At 42.0% G+C, this 21353-nt stretch overlaps 1 protein-coding gene across 1 annotated transcript; it reads right to left on the bottom strand.

Annotated features, from left to right (window-relative positions):
• Positions 1-19534, bottom strand: ipmkb (inositol polyphosphate multikinase b). Its single transcript, XM_041067336.1, has 6 exons — positions 18210-19534; positions 11511-11596; positions 9901-9997; positions 9288-9460; positions 6680-6761; positions 1-5848 (listed from the first exon to the last, which is right to left on the bottom strand). Exons 1-6 carry the CDS (start codon positions 18445-18447, stop codon positions 5037-5039), a joined length of 1488 nt encoding a protein of 495 aa, XP_040923270.1. The 5' UTR covers positions 18448-19534; the 3' UTR covers positions 1-5036.
• Between the last annotated feature and the right edge of the window lie 1819 nt (positions 19535-21353).

Below are 21353 nucleotides of genomic sequence, written 5' to 3'. Positions count from 1 at the left end.
CCAGTTTGATTCATATTTTTATTGTTGAAAAAATAATGATCATCAGGTCTGTAGCTGCAGAGGGACTTTGAATGGTCAGGAGTTCCTCTCCTTATGTTCACTCATGATCTTTTCTCTTCTGTTTCAGGCTCATTTTATAAGACATGTTTAATCCAGTATATATATATCAAAATTCTCTCCAAAGGTTTCCGTCACATGGCTCCACAGGGCAGATCGGGTCCGGGTTGGACACCTCCTTTTGGGAGGAGGAGTCCCGACAACTGCAGAGAAGCTGAACCTGCAGGTTGTGTTTTCAGGATGACAAAGCAACAACAGCAGCGCCTGGCATTCACACCACGTGACACGGCATTCCACACTAACTGTGCATCTGCACCTTAAGGTTTGACATCAGGCGTCACATGAAGACACTTAAGTGGATCTGAAGTCATCGCCTGGAAGGAAAAGGCCTCAGGGTATCTCAGCCAATCAGAACGCAAGGGAAAGCAAATGATTGATTCTGATTGGCTGAGAAGACACTATTGTCTCTTTAAAGCCCTGTTACTTTTTCCCTTTTTCTTCCTGGATCCCATTAAAGAACCATACAGCTGGTTTTTGCATATTTTACCCCATTAATTAGATTTACATCACTGATGTTTATATTTCAAAGCATCCAATGAGGTTTGAGATTGGAGTCAAATCTTCCAGGCAACAGCAGCAGGTTGCTGGTTTCAGTGTGAGGTGAGAATTCACTCACGTTTACTTTTCTGATTTTCTTTTGCATCTCTTCATTGTTGAGTTTTAATCATCATAAAATGGTAAATATCAACAATTTTAAGTTGAATTTAAATGTTTCAGTGTCCAGTTTACAGCAGGGAGGAGGAAAGAAGAATTGATTTCATGTAACTGATGAGGAGAAGTTTTACAGAGCAGTGATGCACAGTCACACATCATGTGTGGTTAATGGTCTAACACCTGTCAAACCAGCTCTGTGGTTCTTTAATGCAAGAGCGACTGGTTACTTTGTCGACGTTACAGGAGTTATGAACTGGATCTGCGGTGCATTGCACGACAAAGCCAACAACCTCAAGTCCCCGGAGTTAAAGAATATATTGTAAAGACTGGTGTTCCGACCTCTGACTGACACTGGAGTGTAAACAAACGCTTTCGAGCTGACTGAGCTTTCATCTCCACCGACCACAGCTGGACTGACGCAGCACAGAGTCACGCTGTGTGTCCACGAGTCGGTGAAATGTCCTACAACTTGACTCCAGGTGCCACACTTTAGTCCTGGTGTCAGTGTTTATTTCCAGTACAGGCTTAAATTTAAAAAAAAAAAAAAAAAAGGTGCATCCAGAGATTATCCTGCGACATTCTGAGGCAGTGCAGAGGTGACTCCTCCCCCCTAACTTCCCATCATGCAACATAGTGTCTGTCCATTACACTGTGATCCATCCCAGTGAGCCTGGAGTGTTTAATTACAGTCAATTCATAAATTATTCTTTTATCCTTTATTTTATATTGATTTGCATAATAAGTGTATTAGAAAACTCAGAGTATCATTAATGATTCTCTGTCCTTATTCTGTCCTTAAATGACTGAATGAATGCGCTGACATTTACAGTCAGCAGCAGGAGCTCTGACTGGTCAGATTTCTGCCAACACAACAACAACCCCAATCCCAGGCTAATGAATGAATGAATGAATGAATAAAAACTGTAAATGAAATGTTAGAGTGGAACCCTGTCCATTAAAATTCATGTTCCGGTTTCATCTTTACCTCCAACCATTATGACATAATTTAATGACAGAATAAAGTATCAGGACCATTAATTAGCAAATGATTTTTTTTCACTTTAATTTTTATATTAAACCATTTAAATGAAAATGTTATTAATCTGTTTGGAATAGTTCTTTTAAAATTGATCGTTTTACTAATTGATATAATTATATTTTATTATTACATAAATATAAGACTATAAAAGCCTGTAATTAGTCCAGTGTCCACCTCCTGGCTCCACACTGAGCATCATGTCTGCCTTTATCTCTGTTATCTTTCTGTATTCTGTCTTCAGTGATTGTAATTCACTGATTCAGTAAGAGAGGGAATAATCAGTGACCACTGGGATGGACCTGTCGTCCCTCAGCTGTCCCTCACTGGCTGGCTGGCTGACTGACTGACTGAAGCTTCGCTGTGAGTCGATTTAAACCCAGTTCGGATCAACAAATGCCCCATATGCAAATGCATGATATGCTTTTTGTTAGTGAGTTAGCCATAACACAACAGGCTAGAAACACAGAGTGGAGATTCACAAAGCTGCCGGAATCATCAATAATCCATACTGAAAAACAAAACAAAACACAGAGACAACACAGAGACATGAACAGAAAATAAGGCAGTGATTAAAAAAAAAAAAAAGTAAAAGACTCCTGAACTTTCACATTGATTATTTCAAACTAATGATTTAGTTTAAAAAAGGGAAGAAAAAAACGAGATAATATGATAATATGATACTCTAATAGTTACTTTTGGTTTCGATTAAAATCATAATACAAGTGATGAGAATTCCATATTGTTGGTGATATTCATATATGACGTGCTGAAGAGGCCTGTGCATATTATTTTAGCGTTGGGGGCAGTGGGGGTTTAGCCTTACAGCTTAGAGCAGCTCCACCCACACAGTGGCACAGATGCAGAGCTGACTCTCTCCAGCTGAGCTGTCCAATTGTTTTGTCCTAGAGTGTGAAGACAGAGAGCTCAGAGACGTTTCCTGTCCTTACACTAGACAGTAGGGTCAGACATCTTTCCAGATGTTCATCTGTTGTGCTTTACAGGTGCATATTACTGAGCATATCTGGACTTTTTTAAATTCTCCTACGCGGGAGTAAAAAATTAATAAAATAATTCCTGCAAACCAGGGAATCTGGGGCCTTATTGTCAGAGTGACAAGCTTCCCATCCTTTTGCAAACTCAAGATCATAATGTCAATAAATATTTGCACACCCTAACAGAATTTAAGCTTGAAAGTTCAACAAAAAAGTGGAAAAAATTTAAAAGGTCTACTTACTAGGTTTTGTTCAGCCACATCCTGTGTACACGCACGAGACGGCGTGACCACGTGGCCTGTGGCTGAATTCTTCCAGGATATGGACGAGGCTTACAGCTATGGGAGTTTGATTGGGGAGTGCTGGTCTTTACACAGTTTCACTAAACCTTTAACACACCTGGTCTGAGAATATTAGAATCAGCGTTACACAGAGAATCAGCCTGTATCAGAGTAAAAAAAAAACAAAAAACCCAAAAACCCCACATCAATCAATCAATTAAAAAAAAAAGTTAACCAGTTAAACGGTTGGCTCCAAAAATAAAACGTCATCAACCCATAAACCATTCAATCGCTGTCCTTCTCTTTAGCTGTGAGTTAGTCCGACTCTCATTAAAGCAGCATGTCTCAAATATCTTTTTACGACAATCTTAAAAAATCCTTAGAGAAGTTAAATCATATTAGCTAATATGATGTTAACCAATCACAGCACATTAACATGTTGCTTCTGTCAACCCCCTGCTCCCCCACCCAAAAAAAAAAAAAAAAAAAAAAAACCCACATCCTGATCCAGACTTTGGGAGGGAAATGGTGGGATTTTTCCAATTGTTTCCCCAGTTCTAAAATCAAATGGTGATATTACAGTAACTCCAGGTTAATATGTGAACGCTCGACGCGATGGCACTGAAGTTCACAGCAAACGGCAAAAGAGCGCAGACTTCTCGGAAAGAAGAGGGAGTTTGGCAGCCGAACATGTACAACAACAATTAAAGTAGCCGTGGTAAAAGACAACACAACGTCTGTGTGCGTGTGTGTGTGTAAGATCACCGTGAGGTTAAGAGGTCAAAGGTCAACATCGATGAGATAAGGTCAATCATGAGATAAGACTATATAAAACAATCATTTGGAGCTGAACGACCAGACAGCATGAGGATCACCTTGTAGGACAATAGTAGTAATATTAAACTTTTTTTTTTCCTTTCAGTAAATTTTCCTGAGTTAGATAACCTGTAGACAGTGGTTCGAACAAAAACACAAAAAAAATGACAACCCGACTTAAACCCCAACACTCTCCAGGCTTCTGGATTTACGTGATGCTCGCAGACTCCCGGCGAATTGCCGGGATGAGAGAAAAGGTCTGAGCGCAGCAGCAGCAGCAGCAGAACAAAGCTTCAGCTGTGCTATGTGTAACAGCTGCTGTAGTTTAGGTACTTTTCTAAAACAAAAAAAATAAGGTGTACTGCTTTATCTTAACCAAAATACACTGACTTCACGTGAGTGGACAGTGCGATTGCTGGTAATGATGCTTTCCGCTCAGACTCTGAGCCCAACAGGATTGAATGCACCAGCATCCTGTAAAGTAGTGGCTGCAGAGGCCGCTGCTTAGCAAACAGTTAGGTAGTGTTGCTTTAATCGAAGCGTTGCATGGATATGGATGAAACTATTTCAGCTACTGATCTGAAACACCCAGAATTATTAAAGGGACAGTTATTCTGGTATAAAATGATACAGACAAATCAAATTCCTTTCATCTCACTTTCAAATTTCCTACCTCCAGTTTCAGATGTACTGATATAAAGTATTTTAAATGGACTGAACGTCAGGCAACGAGGAGCATCAGTGAATCGTGCAGCTGAGGATGTTGTGTTTAAGTACGGGGTTGTAATGCCTTCATGGATTTATTAGTGCATGTAGTGCCGCTGAGCACTGGGAAACCAGCTGTCAGCCTCTACCGCCTCCACTCTGCTCGCACACAGACAGACACACACATGCACAAACACAGACGCACACATGACCGATGGAACCATCGCGATCAGGTGAGATGAAGATGATGATGACGACGACAATGATGGTTCAGTTTTAATATTCACTTCTTTGATTCTTCCCTCTCTGCTCTGAAGGCGTCTGTCCTTTGAGAAGAAAGAAGGAGGGTGGGCGAGGGAGGAGATGGAGGTCAGCTCGGAGCAGGCTGAGAGGTTGAGAGGTTCGGAGGAGGTGGGGGAGGAGGTGGGAGCTCTAGGCGTCGTCGCAGAGGATCTGCTCCAGCACCGTCAGCAGGTGTTTGAGGCCGTAGATGTAGCCGTGATCGTGGCTCTCGCTGGAGAAAACGTGGGCAAAGTCGATCATCCTGACCTCCACCTCCGTCTCTCTTCCGCTCCCCTCTGTGGCGTCGTCTCCTTTCAGCTCCTCTTCCTCCCTCCTCGTCCTGCCGTGGTTCTCCCTCTCTCCTTCCTCAACCTTCCTTTCCAGTTGTGATTTGTTTCCGTTTCCGTTTGGCGGCTCCTGTGACTCGCCCCTTCGTTTCCACGCGGAGTTGTCTTCCTGACACAGTACTGAGGTGTTATCTCCAGAAACCGAGCACGCCGTCGTCTGCACGGCCTCGCTGGCGCCGCCTTTGCCGTGAAGATGACCCTTGGCGCAGTGGTGGTGGCCATGTTTCCTGTGGTTGGTGTAAATGGTGGACAGGCTGTAGTCCCAGGGCACCGCCACCTGAATGTTGTTATTGTTGTACTCGGCCAGCTCCTCTTCCTGCCCTTCCCCTTCCTGTCTCGCTTTCCCCTCTCCCCTCTGACAGCTGTCGCCCGTTGATGACAGCGTGGCAGTTTTTGCCACAGTCGGGCTGACCGACGGGGTGCTGAGGAGGGAAGACAGGGAGGATGAGGAGGAAGATGAGGGGAGACCCTCATAGACAAAGAGAAGGGAGCTGGCGTAGAAGGCCAGCTGGTGCTGAGACTCGAACCAGCGGAGGATTTGCTGCACCCTGTGGATACTGGCTGACACTGCATCCTTTCTCAGACAAACGCCGTTGTGGAAGAATTTAGCCAGGCCTGGAGGAGGGGAGGGGAGAGGAGAGGAGAGGAGAGGAGAGGAAAGGTTAGGGGAGGACAGGAGAGGAAAAAAGAGGGGAAAGGAGAGGAGAGGAAACAAGAGGAGAGGTCACGAGAGGAGAGAAAACAAAAGGAGAGGAGAGGGGAGGAGAGCAGAGGTCATGAAAGGAGAGGAGAGGGGAGGAGAGCAGAGGTCATGAAAGGAGAGGAGAGGAGAGGAAACAAGAGGAGAGGTCAGGAGAGGACAGAAAACAAGATCAGAGGAGACGAGGAGAGGAGAGGAGACAAAAAGAGAGGAGAGATGTTTTTAGTCTTTTTTTGGGAGGTAAAATATCAGGATACATCAGATAATATTCTACATGTTTCTGTCTCCAGACCCACTGAAAGCAGGTCATCAAAATTCCTCTGACTTAGAGGCTCAGTGAGTGTCGCAGAGAAAAGTCTCTTACACTGTACATGTTATCTGAAGGATTGTTTATCATTCAGTAGGAGACTTCTGTAGTGTACCAAACTCTTCAGATTCATTTTTCTCTGATGTTTCCTCGCCTACTCGGGGGCCTCGTTTTTCTTCGTGCTCCACATTACTTTCCTTTTTGTTTCCATTTCAGGAATTTTCCTATTATATCACCTCTATTTATTTTAGCTGTCTCACAACTAAAATGAGCTTTTGGTAAATGTAGGGCCCGTCCTTGAGTCTGACTGGCTGTTCTTCACAGCGCACTGATTTACATAACATATGACTGTAATCACTGGTGAATTATTTCGAAAGGTTCTTCCTACACTTCACTGTCAGTGCTGGTGAAAACTCATCACACACACACACATACATACCATCTTTAATAGTATCCTTAACCAGTCCCCTTCCATAGTGCTGGTCATAGGAGTCAAACGTGTCACTGCACACCTTATATACCTGAAACACAAGAAAATACATTATGTTAAACGGTGTGTAGGTCCTGGTCTCTAAAACACAAAATATGGTAATAGTTGTTTGTTTACCTACACATCTCCTGTGCCATGTGGTGTTCATGATAGCAAAGAACGCCGCTCAGCGAAGCCCCTCATTCAGCACCATATTGTTTTCATTTATAAACAAGAGCTAAATTCATACTGAAGAGACCAGGAACCACAGCTAAAGTGCTGGTTCCCTCGAACACTTCCTCCACCTAGTGGTTCACTGCTACACTCACACCTGCCTCCATCAAACCAAACACTGCAACACGCTGCAGATTTAATGACCGAGATGTTTGACAGAAATTTACATACGTCAGCTCATTTCCATTTTCTAAGGTTTATAACAAAAGCATGTTGATGCGATTACGATTTTAGACTAGAAGATGCTTGAATCTAGCTTGAATATAACTGCAATCACATGATCAGCACTCAGCCAGTCATATGGATACTGATCATGGTTTCAAATCTCTACTCATTTTGCCTTTATTTCAAAATAAGAGTGCACAGTTATTCGAGGCAACTCAAGTGGGATCAGCAAGTCAGTCTCCGCACTGCTTTCAAAGAACCAAATTAGCTGCATGAGAACGTCTGAAGAACCGGCCTCTCGATGCAGGGTGAGGGGCTTCAAGGTATTAGATCAGGAAGACTCTCTCCTCAGCCCTGCTCTTAATCACTTCTTCTTTTTTTTTTTTTTTTTTTTTTTTTTAACCGTCCCCACCCCCTCTATCACTCCATCAGGAAGATCATTACCACTAATTAGTCTCCCCTCTATCTAAACAAACATAGCAGAGATTAGTATGGAAATGTCCCCACCTCAGTGCCAGGCACATTCTGTACTAAACCTTCTTGCTCTAAGTTACATAATAGAGCAACTTTACAGAATTCTCTCTGTTTTTTCCCAGCATCTGATTAAACTGCAGCTTGGGCTGGTACTACACACACACACACACACACACAAAAAAAAAAAAAAAAAAAACACTGGCTGCCTTTGAAAACCTCTGCATCTCCCTTCAAACCCACTTCTGGGCCTGTTTTCAAAAAAAAAAACAACTGAACTGTGCTGGCAACATAACTCCAACCCTCAGAACTCGATCTACTGAAGACCTCAAACTCCTCAAAGACACCAACTGATGTAAGGCAGGATAACGTGTACATCGCTGAAGCATTGCTCAAACACTGTCCTTACAGCTGAGATAAAATTGTGATATGGTTGTGAGGGCTCTGATTAACGCTTCATGGCCAAAGGGGACAGCATATGGCAAATTAATTTAAAATCAACATATGAAGTTGATTCTTAACTGTTTCCTGTCCTTCCTAAATGCTCCACTATGTTCACCGGCTAGTCAAATGTCCGTTGAGCGGAGAGAAACGGCAAAGTAGGTGATAATTTATTTATTTATTATGTTACATTCCATGTAACTCTGTCACTTTTCAGCCTATGGTGCAGTAACATCCATCAAAACATCAAACAAGGCTATCTCCTGTTAATTAACCTCCTCTGCTCTTCAGATCATACGAGCAAACATCAGAGGTCTAAGCTAAAGTCCACAGGTGTGCAGTACATTTATGGCTGCTTTACAAAGGGTGGGGACATGCTGCCATAAAGCTGCCGTCCCAACAGCGACTGTCATTTACCATGAGGAGCCGGTAAGAGGAACAACAATCAGGCCTTTCAGGAGAAACCATCAATCAATGGCCTGTTACATCCTGTGAGTGAAGGCTGGCAGTTCAAATATATCACTCATTTCCTCATAACACAGTTCATGACCTGCCCTTACTCTGAATCACACCCAGCCTCTCCCTCTGCTGTTCCCTCTGTCCCTTTTACCATAAGATTATAGTAAGTTATGTGTAGAGCCTGACTGATATGTCCATCGTACTGGTCTATTGCCGATATATATTGCATCAGCATGTATGTTGTCATATATGTGCTGATATGAATGAAAACCTTTGAAACTGTCTCTCAACTTTGTTTCTATTATATTTCATTTTAAGTACAGAAAACAGTTCATTCATGTCATTGATCGTCTTTGGTGGGTTTCTTGCTACAGGGCAGGAAAAAAACCCCAAACCAGGACACTTACTGACGACACCGACTGTAGGTCGTAATGGAAACTGATCGAACTGATAAAGGTTTCGCTATTTGGCTCTCTTCCTTTCCAGAAGATAAGAAGTTCTCTCTCTCTCTCTCTTTCCTGTTATCTGTCTATCTCAGACATGTGGACAAAAATAATGAGACAGGGCAGGATGTGTTTTGTGTGTGTACTCAAACAAGAGAGGCTGAATTTTGTGCTGCACAGCTCAGTCAACACATATTTCACATATCACGCAGGTTGTTCAACAACACCTCATGTTATGATCAGCTGCTTCTAATATTGTGTTACTAGTGCTGGGCTAATATTAATAAAATTTGATAGAATTTTGAAATCATTATATTTGTAGATGAAAGATCCTCCGCAGCAGCAGCACAGCAGGTCAGACTCACCCTCATGCCAAGGACCAGGAAGCCAATCTCCTCCATCAGCGGGTATTTTCTGATCTGCTGCTCCCGTTTCTCCTGCGAGGCGAAGGGATCGTAGCTCCGCTGGCCCAGCTTCACGTCCATGATGCACGGCTTGACGAAGCGACGAGTCACGTCCTCCAGCTTCAGGTACAGGTCTGAGTGAGAATTGATGTCATGAATTAAAAATTATATGAACAAGTCAGTATTGCCTGCAACGTGCTTCTTATATGAGGTTCTTACTAGGCTGTTCTCGACTACTGGCTGTATATATATATTTTTTTATTTATTTTATTTTTTAATGTCTTGACCAGAAATGTACAGAGAGATGTGGGAGGACTTTGCTCAACCGTTTGCAGCAAAAACCTCCTTCGCATCACATAAATATCCCATAACATTCAGAGGAAGAAGAATCATTTAGAACTCTCATCAGCAGCAGAGCCGATGTTAGCTTACTGTAGATCATAAGAAACGTCAGGACAGAAAGGCTGAACGAGGTTTGAGTTTGTCCACTGGAGCGTCAAAATATTTTGCAGGATGCATCTTGGTCACAAAGGTTGTGAGAGACACAAAAACTAGCTTCACACAGTCCTCTTACCATTGGGGCTGTCCGGAGAGGACCAGGTGCCATAGTACTTGGGAAGGTGGTTCTGGAGCTCCAGGAGACACGGATCACAGCAGTCCTCTGCATACACCTGTGAGACACAACATATACATTGTCATGCTACACTGCTCATAGAGGTAGATCCTATTTATCTGGTGTCTAACCAATCGTATCATTACAATTTAAATATTTTTTTCTTTCTGAGGCTTTTCCTTTGGAAACTATACAACTAGAATTTAATAGCATCAAACTAGTAAAGGTTCAGCAGAAACAGTTTTAGTGTATCATGACAGCCCATATTGTTCATCCAGCCATGTGCAGGAAGCCAGGTCACTGTGACATGTGTGTGTGTGTGTGTTGCTGGGACTGAGTTCGACTGGTTTAGTCAAGAGACTGACGGACGCGATGCCATGACTCACTCCTGTTTGTATGAGAGTTGCTGAGACTGACAGCACTGCTAAGCTCTTAGACAAACACTGAGGCTCTGAAGCAACAGACCCGTGTTCCTCTGTGTGATCAGACGGGCGCGTTTAAATGTCTGGTATCTGTTCCAATTGTTAAGATATTATTTTGTCAATATTTTACATTTATTTTTGATGACGGATCTGATCTTCCTGTTCATTCAGGTCAGAGGTCACAGTTTTCACTTTGTTCTTCTTTAAAAGCTCTTGTGTAATTGTCTCCAGTGTGTTCAGGATCACTGTCATGTTGGAAAATTCCTCTCCTGCTCCCTGAGACTGGGACTCGTCTTTTCATTCAGTATTTGGATACAAACCTGTCCTCACTGCATCATCTGTAAACATCATCTCTTTCCTACACCTTTAGCTCTGCTGCAGCTCCACATCAGCACACTCCCTCCTCCATGTTTCGCAGTCAGCACTGTGCAGTCACGGTGGTGGTCCTGGTCTGGTCCACATCAACCGTGCTGGACTCAACCTGATCTGAAACCGATTCAGTGTCCTTCACTCTGTCTGACCAGTCGCTGAAACATTTTCGAGGACGTCCACTGTTTGGCTCTTCCTGTACGCCTGCTGATGCTCTTGTTACTAATGTTCCTCCTCTTCCATCTTCATGAAGACCCACAATCTGGTTCAGGCAGCTCCTCACCATGTGGAGCCATGTGTCATTAGACACTGCTTATTTTACAACCTTATTCATGCATCTATCTTTAATTAGAAATCACAGGTATAATCACTTTTGTTGCAGTGATCAGTCTGTCTAACCTGCAATGTGATGCTGAAAAATGGATTAGAGTCAGCTTGTACTAAAAGGATTACTCGATTAGTTAGCTGACAAACAAAATGTGGTATTAGATTATATTTAAAGCTCTTTTTATTAGTCAGCTGCAGTAACTACAGAAATGTTTTTTCAGCAAATTGTATTGTTATGATTTGATTTTCACTTCAATTTTGAACAAATTTAAACAGTTTATTCAAAATAAATAAGGAATCTTATAAATATGTAAACACTGCTTTTGATATTTAAGACATATAGAGTCAGCATTGGTATATTTCAGACTGTTGTGCCCCCCCCCCCCCCCCCCCCCTTCTGTTTGTTCATGTGTGAGAGAAGAAAGGTTGTGAAATGCATTATGAATGTGTTACCTTGCTGTAGAACTCCATCTCTCGTGGACCTCTTGGTGGAGGCTGAAGCTGCTTCAGGACTGTTCCATCTGGATGCTGCAAAATACCTGCAACAAACAGAAAGAAGGCACTGAAAAGCAAAGCAAAGCAAAGCAAAGCAAAGCAGTCATCTAGCTTCAAGTCTCGTTTTAGCATTTCAGTGTTACAGTACTGGAGTACAATAAAATGATGATTTTTCAGACACCTCAGTTTCATGGTTATTAATCTCTTTGTGGGAAATATACCTGCTCCATCAACAAGTTCACACTTGTAGCTGTGTGTTACCGAGTGAAACCAGATACAAACAAGCAGCGTATACAGCTCGAATGAAATTAGATGAATCAATTGTATTAGTGTCAACACTGGACGTGGACATCAAATGACTAGAATCATTTCAAACAGCCGAGTCAAATTTCCTTCCTTAGCTTTAAGCATGGCTCCTGAAGGATTCTGAAATGATGAATAGAGCCTGTATCACATATCTGCCCATATCACATATCTGCTTTTGTGATTTTATTATGAACACAGGCTGTTATGTTTGAGCAGGCAACACCGCATTCTGTTATGTGAGCCTCAGCCATAATCTGACCATCACCTGAATTAGACTAAATTAGACTAAACTAATTTGCTCATCGTTGATTTGCTTTGTGTTTTAGCAGAAAGTTAAATTTGGAGCAGGGGAATGGTTTGGCTCCCTTTTTCATGTCCTACTTCCAGTGTAGAAAGAAAGCTGATGAGTCTCCTGTTACATCATCGCATGCTGACCACAGCTGATTACAGACAGACCGAATGGACACGCGGCGGAGAGGATTAGTCTGCTCTTTGGCTGATCACTAGATTCTTCAAAGAACGCAAAGACGCACACAACACGCAAAATGCAAAAACCTACAAACACACGTAAAAATAACCAGCACACAAAGGGGTGTGGGGGGGGGAGAGACTGTAGGTTGGACATCTGTCCTGTGTCTGTGAGGTCGTGCGTCTCGATCCTGAGATGAAGCAGGAGGCAGCGTCATCCCTTCACTCTGCAGCTACTTTCCCACTTCTTCTTCTAAAGACAGCAAAAGATTAAAACCTGCTTTGTGTGAAAACTACTTATCTACACCATGTGCAACAACACCTGAGTGTGTCGCCGTCTTTTGACAGCACTCAGCCCAGTACACAATCGGAGTAGCATAAAAGGAGACCTTTAGTTGCGGGTTACATGCTCACAGCACGAGTGAAATCTGTTCCGAGACCTGCGTAGACAGCTGGATTGATTAAAATAGCAGCGCATCTGTTCCGCCCAATGTGTCCGAGACACACAGCTGAACACAGCCGAAAGGCCTGCTGTGCAGACAATCGCTATCCTGGCTACCTTACGTTTTCATACTGGTTTAGAGGCTTTTATAAAAATTCAAAAATGTAAAAAATATAAAATGTAAAGATGTACAAAAACACACGAATATTGAATATTTAAGGAGTTCATATGTAAGAAGGATCTGTATAGAATTAATAACTGTGCAGATCTTTGTGATCTATGTGAACAGCTTTCAGAAGAGTTGAGTTTCACTATGAGTCCCCTCTGATGCTTCAGCATGAAAGACAGAGGGGACGGCGTGTTGATGTGTGTCATGTGAGCATCATATACGAGACTGGTACGGACTGAACTTCTTGGTCAATCCATCAGTCTGCTGACCAGCCAACCACCGAGTCTGTCACTCTGTGAAAATATCCGATCACCATGTGTGTCCGTGCAGCCTGATTAGGCTGTGGGTTAGAGATGTGTCATTTGTGTAAGAGACCAAATGATTTACGAACACACCACCCCACACACACGCACACAGACACAGACACACACACACACACACACACACACACACACACACACACACACACACACAGTCAGATGACCTTAGACACTGAACTTGCCTCATGGAAAGATGGTGTGAAAGAGAGACAGAATGAGAAAAGTGGAAGTCAAAAGAAAAAAAAGGGAAGACATGTATTATATCTAGCCCTGTGATTGACTGGCGTCCAGTCCAGGGTGTACCCCGCCTCTCGCCCATAGTCAGCTGGGATAGGCTCCAGCTCCCCCGCGACCCTGACAGAGGATTAAGCGGTAGAAAATGAATGAATGAATGAATGTATTATATCTAGTATATCAGTGTAACATAGGATAATTAAACTGAAGGTACAGTCAAGTGTAACCGAACCATAATGAGATGTTAACTAATGTTGATGGAATTGCTTTAACTTATTACCAGTACAAATTTATGACTACTTGAAAACCTTGTTTTCAGCAGCTCTATTCCTCTCAAACCATAGTGACCACCCCCCCCCCCCCCCCCCCCCTCGGTTTTATAACACAGAACTGACTGGCAATCAGACTGAAAGTTGTAGCCTTCAGTGTTTGAGTGCTGCCCTGCCTTTAACATGAGGCACCAACACGGAGCAGCTGACAGGGGAGGTCTGCTGCTGAATAACACAGCTGGACTTTCACCTTTGCTTTTCTGTCTTGCATCAGACACTGGAACTACATTATGATCTCAGCACACGCGCACACTCACACACACCACCAGAGCTCTTCTGGAAAATAACTCAAATTTGCATGAACAATTTCATGTTTCCTGACAGTGTCAAGTGAGTTTCATAACCCTTTCTTCTTCCTTATCAAAAACAAACATATAAGCATTCTTCTCTTTTGTGCTATAGAATGCAGGTTTGCTTATGGTTCCCAGAATCTCTGAAAGTAAAATGGGAGGCCGAGCCTTTAGCTATCAGGCCCCTCTCCTGTGGAACCAACTGCCAGTTTGGGTTCGGGAAGCAGACACCCTCTCTAATTTTAAAATGAAGCTTAAAAGCTTGTTGTTTGACAGAGTTTGTAATTAGTTGTAGTTAGAGTAAGTTTTAGTTATTATGATTAAACCTATTGTCACAATTATCTCTATAGACACTGTTACAGTTAAGGATAAAGCCCAAAGTAAGGCTGGCTCAGGCAACTGAACCATCCATCCCTTAGTTATGCTGCTATAGGCCTAGGCTGCTGGGGGACTTCCCATGATCCTCTGCGCACCTCTTTTCTTCTCTCTTTCTCTCCTCAGACCCACTCTCACATTTATTAACCTTTATTACCTGTATCCCACAGCAAGATCAGTTAAACCCAGCTATCTGTGAGTTTAACACATGACATATACTTGTGAGGAACAGATCAGAACTTAGCTGTGCAAGTACTCACCCCAGATCAGATCACTGCAAATAACAAAAGTATGACCACTATCACCTTTTATTAGAAAAAAAAATCCACCAGCTGTTAATTAGCGCAGCATTTCTTTTGCCAGCCGTTCTTTACACTATGTATTTTTGTTCTCTGCTCAGGCATCTCTTAAAACAAAACGCACCAAAATGTCACTAGTCACACTGAAAATGTCGACCATACTTAAAAAAGACATATATAATTACTCTCACTTATTTATAGCCTTAGGCTTATCGTATGTAGGCTATTTTACCTCATTTCATTTCATATTTTTTACATGATCATGTAAAAAAAAATTCCCCACGGGTATCACTGTTTCATCTCATGCCATATTAAGCACTCCAGTCATAGTTCTACTGATGCTGCAGGCAGCTGGCTTGTCATTAAGAAACACTTCATGTGACCACAGTCAGAGCTGGACTCAAACAGTTTACTAACTATTGATGAGTTCACTAAGCCAGCTGATAACCCAGTGACAGTACTTATGCAGTGCTACAAACCAAGAGAGAGATTATGATTCACAACCCAGAGCTAACACTCAAAGCCTGTCTATGCTTGACAAATTACAGCTATTATAGCCCAGCGGATAATGTTATCAATATACAGGAGTCTTTAAAAAAAAATTACATAACAATACATCATCTAGAAAACAGATGACTACATCAGATCACTTGTATGAGAGAAACCACCTGTTTTAGTCAGTGAAGCACATAGCTGCCCGTACACTAACTCTGATGGTGGAGGAGCAGACTGGAGGCCTCAGGGAACGGTGGGAGGAGTGAGCAGGGTCATTGTCAGTCAGCAGCAGTATAAGCTGAACAGGATTCCACTGCTTCTTCTACAACTGCTGTGGAGACCGCTGGTTGAGTCTAGGTACTGTGCCAACGCTTGGCAGCTAGTTTTGAACTCATGTGGCCCTGTGTTAATGATTATTCACTACCAAACCCAAAGGAGGGACTGAGATAAGATTATTCCACATTACTGTCACATATACTTGATCACTGCTTCACTGTATGCTTCTCTGTGCTGTCACTTGGAAGTGGACACAACACAACTATTTTGCAGGATGCATTACAGACATGGACGCCTTCGCCACACTGCACACATTTAGTTTCCATTATTGATGGCTTATAAAAATCGATACTTTCTTAATTCCTTTATCATTGCTTTTGAAATAATATGAGTCCACACACATTTAAAGCTGTCATGTCTTTTTCCATGATGTGACAAATAAGCAGCTTTAAAAGACATGAAAACAACAAAAAAGCATTCATAAAATGCGTTAATTAACCAGTGGAATTCTGAAACTAAATGGGCTAAATGGCTCCAACTAAAAATTATTTTCATTATTAATTCATCTATCAATTATTATTGTATTTATCAATCATTTACTTTATGGAAAGCAAGAGTGAAAAATGCCCGTCTGAGAGCCCAAGGTGATGTTAAGTGACCCCTTCGATAATACACTGTTGCCCATAAAGTTGGAATAAAATATATTTTATCTCTTCTCATGAAATAATTGAGACAATGTGGTTGATTCTTGATAGATAAAGTGTATATCTTCTCAAAACTTTATTGATCAGTCTCTTTCAATGTGATTACTGATGTGTATAAATAGGAATAAAAAGAGGAATGTGTCTGAAAACAAAGTGATTCCAACTTTATGGGCAACAATGTATAAGTGAGTTCCACACAGAGAGGGACACAGAATTTAAATTAGGGAAAACAGAATTAAACCTCTTGGTTCACCTATATAAGAATGCACATTACAGTGATAAGAAACAATATAGGAAAGCTCTGCTCCTAAGCTACCAGTTTCTTTCTCAATTAATCAGAAATAAAGACAAACATATAAATATAAATGAAAATGCCCAAGTGACATCTTCAGATTGCTTGTTTTGTCTGACCAACAGCCCAAAACCCAAAGATATTCAGCTTACTGTGGTAAAAGGCAAGAGAAAGGCAGCCCGTCCTCACAGCCCAGAACCTGAAACTAGATAATGTTTTGCATTTTTGCTTGAAAAATAATGATTTATTTTCAGCCCATCACCTATTTGATTAATTAACTTACAATTTTAGCTCTAGGGGGAAAAAAAAACAAACTTTATTGCCTTTTACGTTCTGCCCCATTTTGTGTTCACACTGTAATAGCTGATTAAGAACATTATTAGCTGAGCCTGAAACTGGAGCTCATGTATCATGAATAATGATACGTGTAGAAACAGCACTAAAACGAGGCGTCTTCCAGTGTCATATCAGCAGAGAACAAGTCAATGTGTGCTCACTACATCTCACCCAGTTTCTCCTGAGGAACTGGAACAAATAAACGGTAACATGAAATACGACAAAAGGTCAACACACACCTGTGTCACAGCTGACACGTATACGTTACACTTATTTCTGAGTTATCTTGCATGATAATACAGAATGTGTTGCTAATTCAGGTCACCTGAGATCACTTCTGTAGCAGATCATGATCAGCAGATGGATTAACGAGTAGTTTAGCTTTTGGAATACATGCTAAATAAAACGTAACAAAAACATAAATAGTACTATCACACCATGCTGAAGGCAGACCTGCTCCCTCTGTCATCTGTCACCAGAATCCTAGGCCAACATGTCTGACCTCATACCACAGTAATTAACAAAACTCTGAAAAAGAAACAAGCTACTTCTTCATGCGATCATGTGACTTTTGGTAAGAATGTGTACGTTGCTGCCTCAGGCAAAACGTAAACGCAAGCCAGTCTTGACTGCATCCTGGCAGACTGTCCCCCCAACGTAAAGATGTGTCTTACACGAAGCTGCAATTCAGCTTAACTGACTAAACAGAAATGACTCATCCATCTGAGGCTATACTGTAACACCAGCTGCTGACTGTATCACGCACAATCGATTCTGCTCAACACCTCACCTAATAATGCACAATGGAGGCTTTGATAATGTCAGGTGTGCTGTGTGCATGAGTGTGAGTGTGTGACAGCAAAGACGAGAGAGAGACAGAGATATCACGGAGCAGGGATTCTCAGTGAGCACAAATTTAGAACCACAGATCTCTGTCTGATCAGTGCAAGGACCCATGTGTGAACTTGCAGCTGGTATAGATAAATAGTAAAACAGAACTTAATAAAAAAAATCTATTTAATCTTTCACCTCTAGATGAACTAATCTGCCCACAACCTTTTTGATAATACACAATAGGTGGCAGGCACAAGCAGTGTGAACAAAGTTGTGTGTTTATACTGATGAGAAACTGCTTGGGTGATTAATTTTACTTTGAACTCAAACCATTCATATAATATCCTCAGTCACATGTAGGCGTGATGAGCAATAACACATTCATTTGTCTGGTCTTAATAACATTTTGAGGGAAGGTGGTTCTGTTTTGTGACAAGAGGTTCTATTTGCAGGTACATAAGAAAGGATCTGTTGTCCAGTTTACTTACCCACTTTGTCCACTCCATACTTGTGCCCGGCCACCTGATGTGACAGCGGGACGCAGCCGTTAAGATGAGCCTGGCCCGGTGGCCCCAAAGGCCAGTGAACGCTCTTCTCTTTAGCAGGGCCGCCGCCGGAGAGACACGGGGTCAGGTTGACCCCGACAGCGGCTGAGCCGGGGGTCAGTTCCAGTCTACCGAGAGCTAGAGAGGACTCCATCATCACTTGATGGTGAGTTGTTGACATTTGTAGAAATAAAATTTAAAAAAATAAAAAGAGGAAAAAGAACAATGCTTTCTGTCCAAAACAAAATAATTAAATGAATAATTTAAAAAAAATCGACGTGACTGTATCGATTTACATACTGTTATTACATAAGCACAGAATACAACCCCGCACACAAAATCAACAAATTATTTGGGCGTGAGGTTGAGAAGCCTTCATGGAAACGGTCCAGTCCAGACGAAACCAGCACAGAAGCCTCGGTCGTGTTCGCTGTTTTCGACCACCGACAACAACCACTGTGACGGAGGGCAGCACTGTCGTTACCCCCGCTGTGCCCGGTGGTGAAGCAGGGCTCCCGAAGCAGCACCGATTCAATGATTTTCATTTCTTGAACAGCAGCATAAATACATCCTGGCCACATCCCCCTTCCCACCAGTCTCAACAATAGCCGAAGCGAAAACTATTTCCGTTCGCAGCTTTCAAAATAAAACAACCTGGAGATGAATAGATAACGCAGCGTAAGAAGGTAGCAGTAGAGACGTTATACTCCGTTAATAATAAAATAGTCCGCCGTCGTTTTGTTCTTTTCGTTTTACTGTTCTGTCCAACCCCAAAGGTCTTTATTCAAAGTCAAAAGTAATGCATTTGGTGCCTTTATTATTAAGGCAAAATCGCCCAACCTCCGGTCTTATCTTGGTCAAGTTATGCTAGCTTGACAAGCCTCACTTCCTCGCTCGAGAAGTAAATACTGTTGTGTCTCAGTAATGTTGATGTACACGACGAAGTCAAGAGTGAAATCCAGTTCCAGCCAGCACCCAGAGAAGCAGGCGGGGCGAACGGAGACAATAAAAACCCCGAAACTGCACACAGAGGCTACCCACTCCAGATTTTAATTGATAACTTATCGATACTGTAAGGCTGCTAAACCAGTCCTTCCGCTCGTCACCATTCAGCAGATAGGAGAGACATCACACTTGCCGTGTAACCGCCTTCAAGACGAAGGCCTGTCCGTTGAAGAGGAGCACAAAAGCGACGTATGGTGGTCCTAAAATCCATGATATTAAAAGAGGTCGGCGGAGTCCTCCTCAGCCACAGATATTCAGGTCAGTGTAGGCGGCTACTTCTCTACGTAACGAACAACGCCCAAAGCTTCCCACACGTTTGCGACATTTGCCATTACTGTCGCAAAGCATACCTTTTCAAACCTTTGCGGCAGCAGCGTTGACTTGGTTTTCATTGGATGTCAGCGCGTTTATGTGTGAAACAGATGTTTAGATCCATTGGGCCCCTTATAGTTTCCACTCACTGTTAAATATCCTTAACATGTGACTAAATAAATACACAAATGCCAGAAGTTATTTCAGATGTTGCCCTGTGCGACACTTTAATGATTCACATTAAGAACAGATCAAGATTAAAAGACAGATGAAAAATGAGGAGCAACATGACAATTCATAAAAACACAAATGAGGATGGTATAATAAAGGATGGTATAATAGCAATGATTTTAAGACATCTACATGTCCTTCACTCTTATCCCATCAGCATGACCCTTTCCCCGTGGTATAAGACCATCATTAAACATATATACACATATATTGGATGGGAACCTCCAAGCATCGAGATGATTCAACTAAGGAACAGTTCTTTGAATATACTTAAACAGCTGCTCACTACAGTGATCTTTAATTGGAGCCTTTAAAATGAACAACTCTGGTTTACTGCAGTGAAATCTTTAGTATGGCTAATTTATTATTTTGATTTTTAAGATCTGATTGCATCGTAATGTTCATGATGCTGAGCTGAAATTGTTCCTGTTGTACAAGGAATTATGGTCTGTTGATGTTTAGTGCTATCCAAAAAGTCATGAACATACTGTCTGTTGATAAACAGTGTAGAGTCTTATGTGAGGCAGAATTTAAACAGAAGTCAAACATCTCTGTGTACACTGTTGTATTTAGGTACATTACCATCACCACAACAAACAAGTCTCTAACTGCTCCCTCTGAAGAGATAATGTTTTGTTTGTTATGTGATTTAGGTGAGACTGAAATAAAGTTATTATTTCCTTCCTCCTTTATTTCCTATATTTCCTTAATTTCTGATGAGTTCCGCTCAATGACATAATAGTTAAATATGTTACGACACCATAGTTATGTTATAACTAACTATGTATCGTAAGAGTTGATTGAAGGCAGCTGGACTTCTTGTTTGAAGCTTGAAGACATTTCAAATCTCATGCGAGAAGCGTCTTCAGTTATAGAGACTGGTTAGAGTCCAAACATCTAAACTCATCCCTATCCCACCTAGTGGGTGCTACCTCTGGGAGCAATAGAAACCACTCGATGGAACGTTCACACCTTGGGTGGCGCCTGCTGGGCTGCCCCAAGTGGAATCATTACTACCTGAGCGTACCTAGGTTGATCGCAGAAACTACATCATGTGAGTCATTCCACTGACCCAAAATGCATTATACAATGCATACAGTATTAGCTAAAGTTATTAGTCACACCTGTGCATTTCCTTCTATGATATATCAAAATGTCTGCTCAGGATAAAAGTGGGATGTCTGTGGGCAGTTGGATTTGTTGCAAAGGCAGTGAACCTCAGAAGGTTTAAAAGAGAAAAATATACAGAAATTCACTGCGGTGTGGCTCCAGTAGGCACTGGATTATCTGTGGGACCCTGAACCTTGAGTGGCTGTGAAATACCAAAAGACATTTGTGCATCAGCAAGGAACAAGTCCCCAGCAAAGACATACCGCTGTTCCTGTGGGTTGTTTCTTTTTTTTTTTGCGCCCACACCAAAATTTGACAGCTTCGTTGTTCCATATGTAGGATGTTCTTTCATGTGTATAGCATGCAGAAAATAAAGAATAGACTGGGTACTGTAGGCGCCCTTCCTAATCTGTAAGATTTGCTTAAAGA

This window comes from Toxotes jaculatrix, chromosome 21, assembly GCF_017976425.1.
Source record: "Toxotes jaculatrix isolate fToxJac2 chromosome 21, fToxJac2.pri, whole genome shotgun sequence".
Taxonomy (NCBI): domain Eukaryota; kingdom Metazoa; phylum Chordata; class Actinopteri; family Toxotidae; genus Toxotes; species Toxotes jaculatrix.
This window is presented reverse-complemented; position numbering and strand designations above follow the sequence as displayed.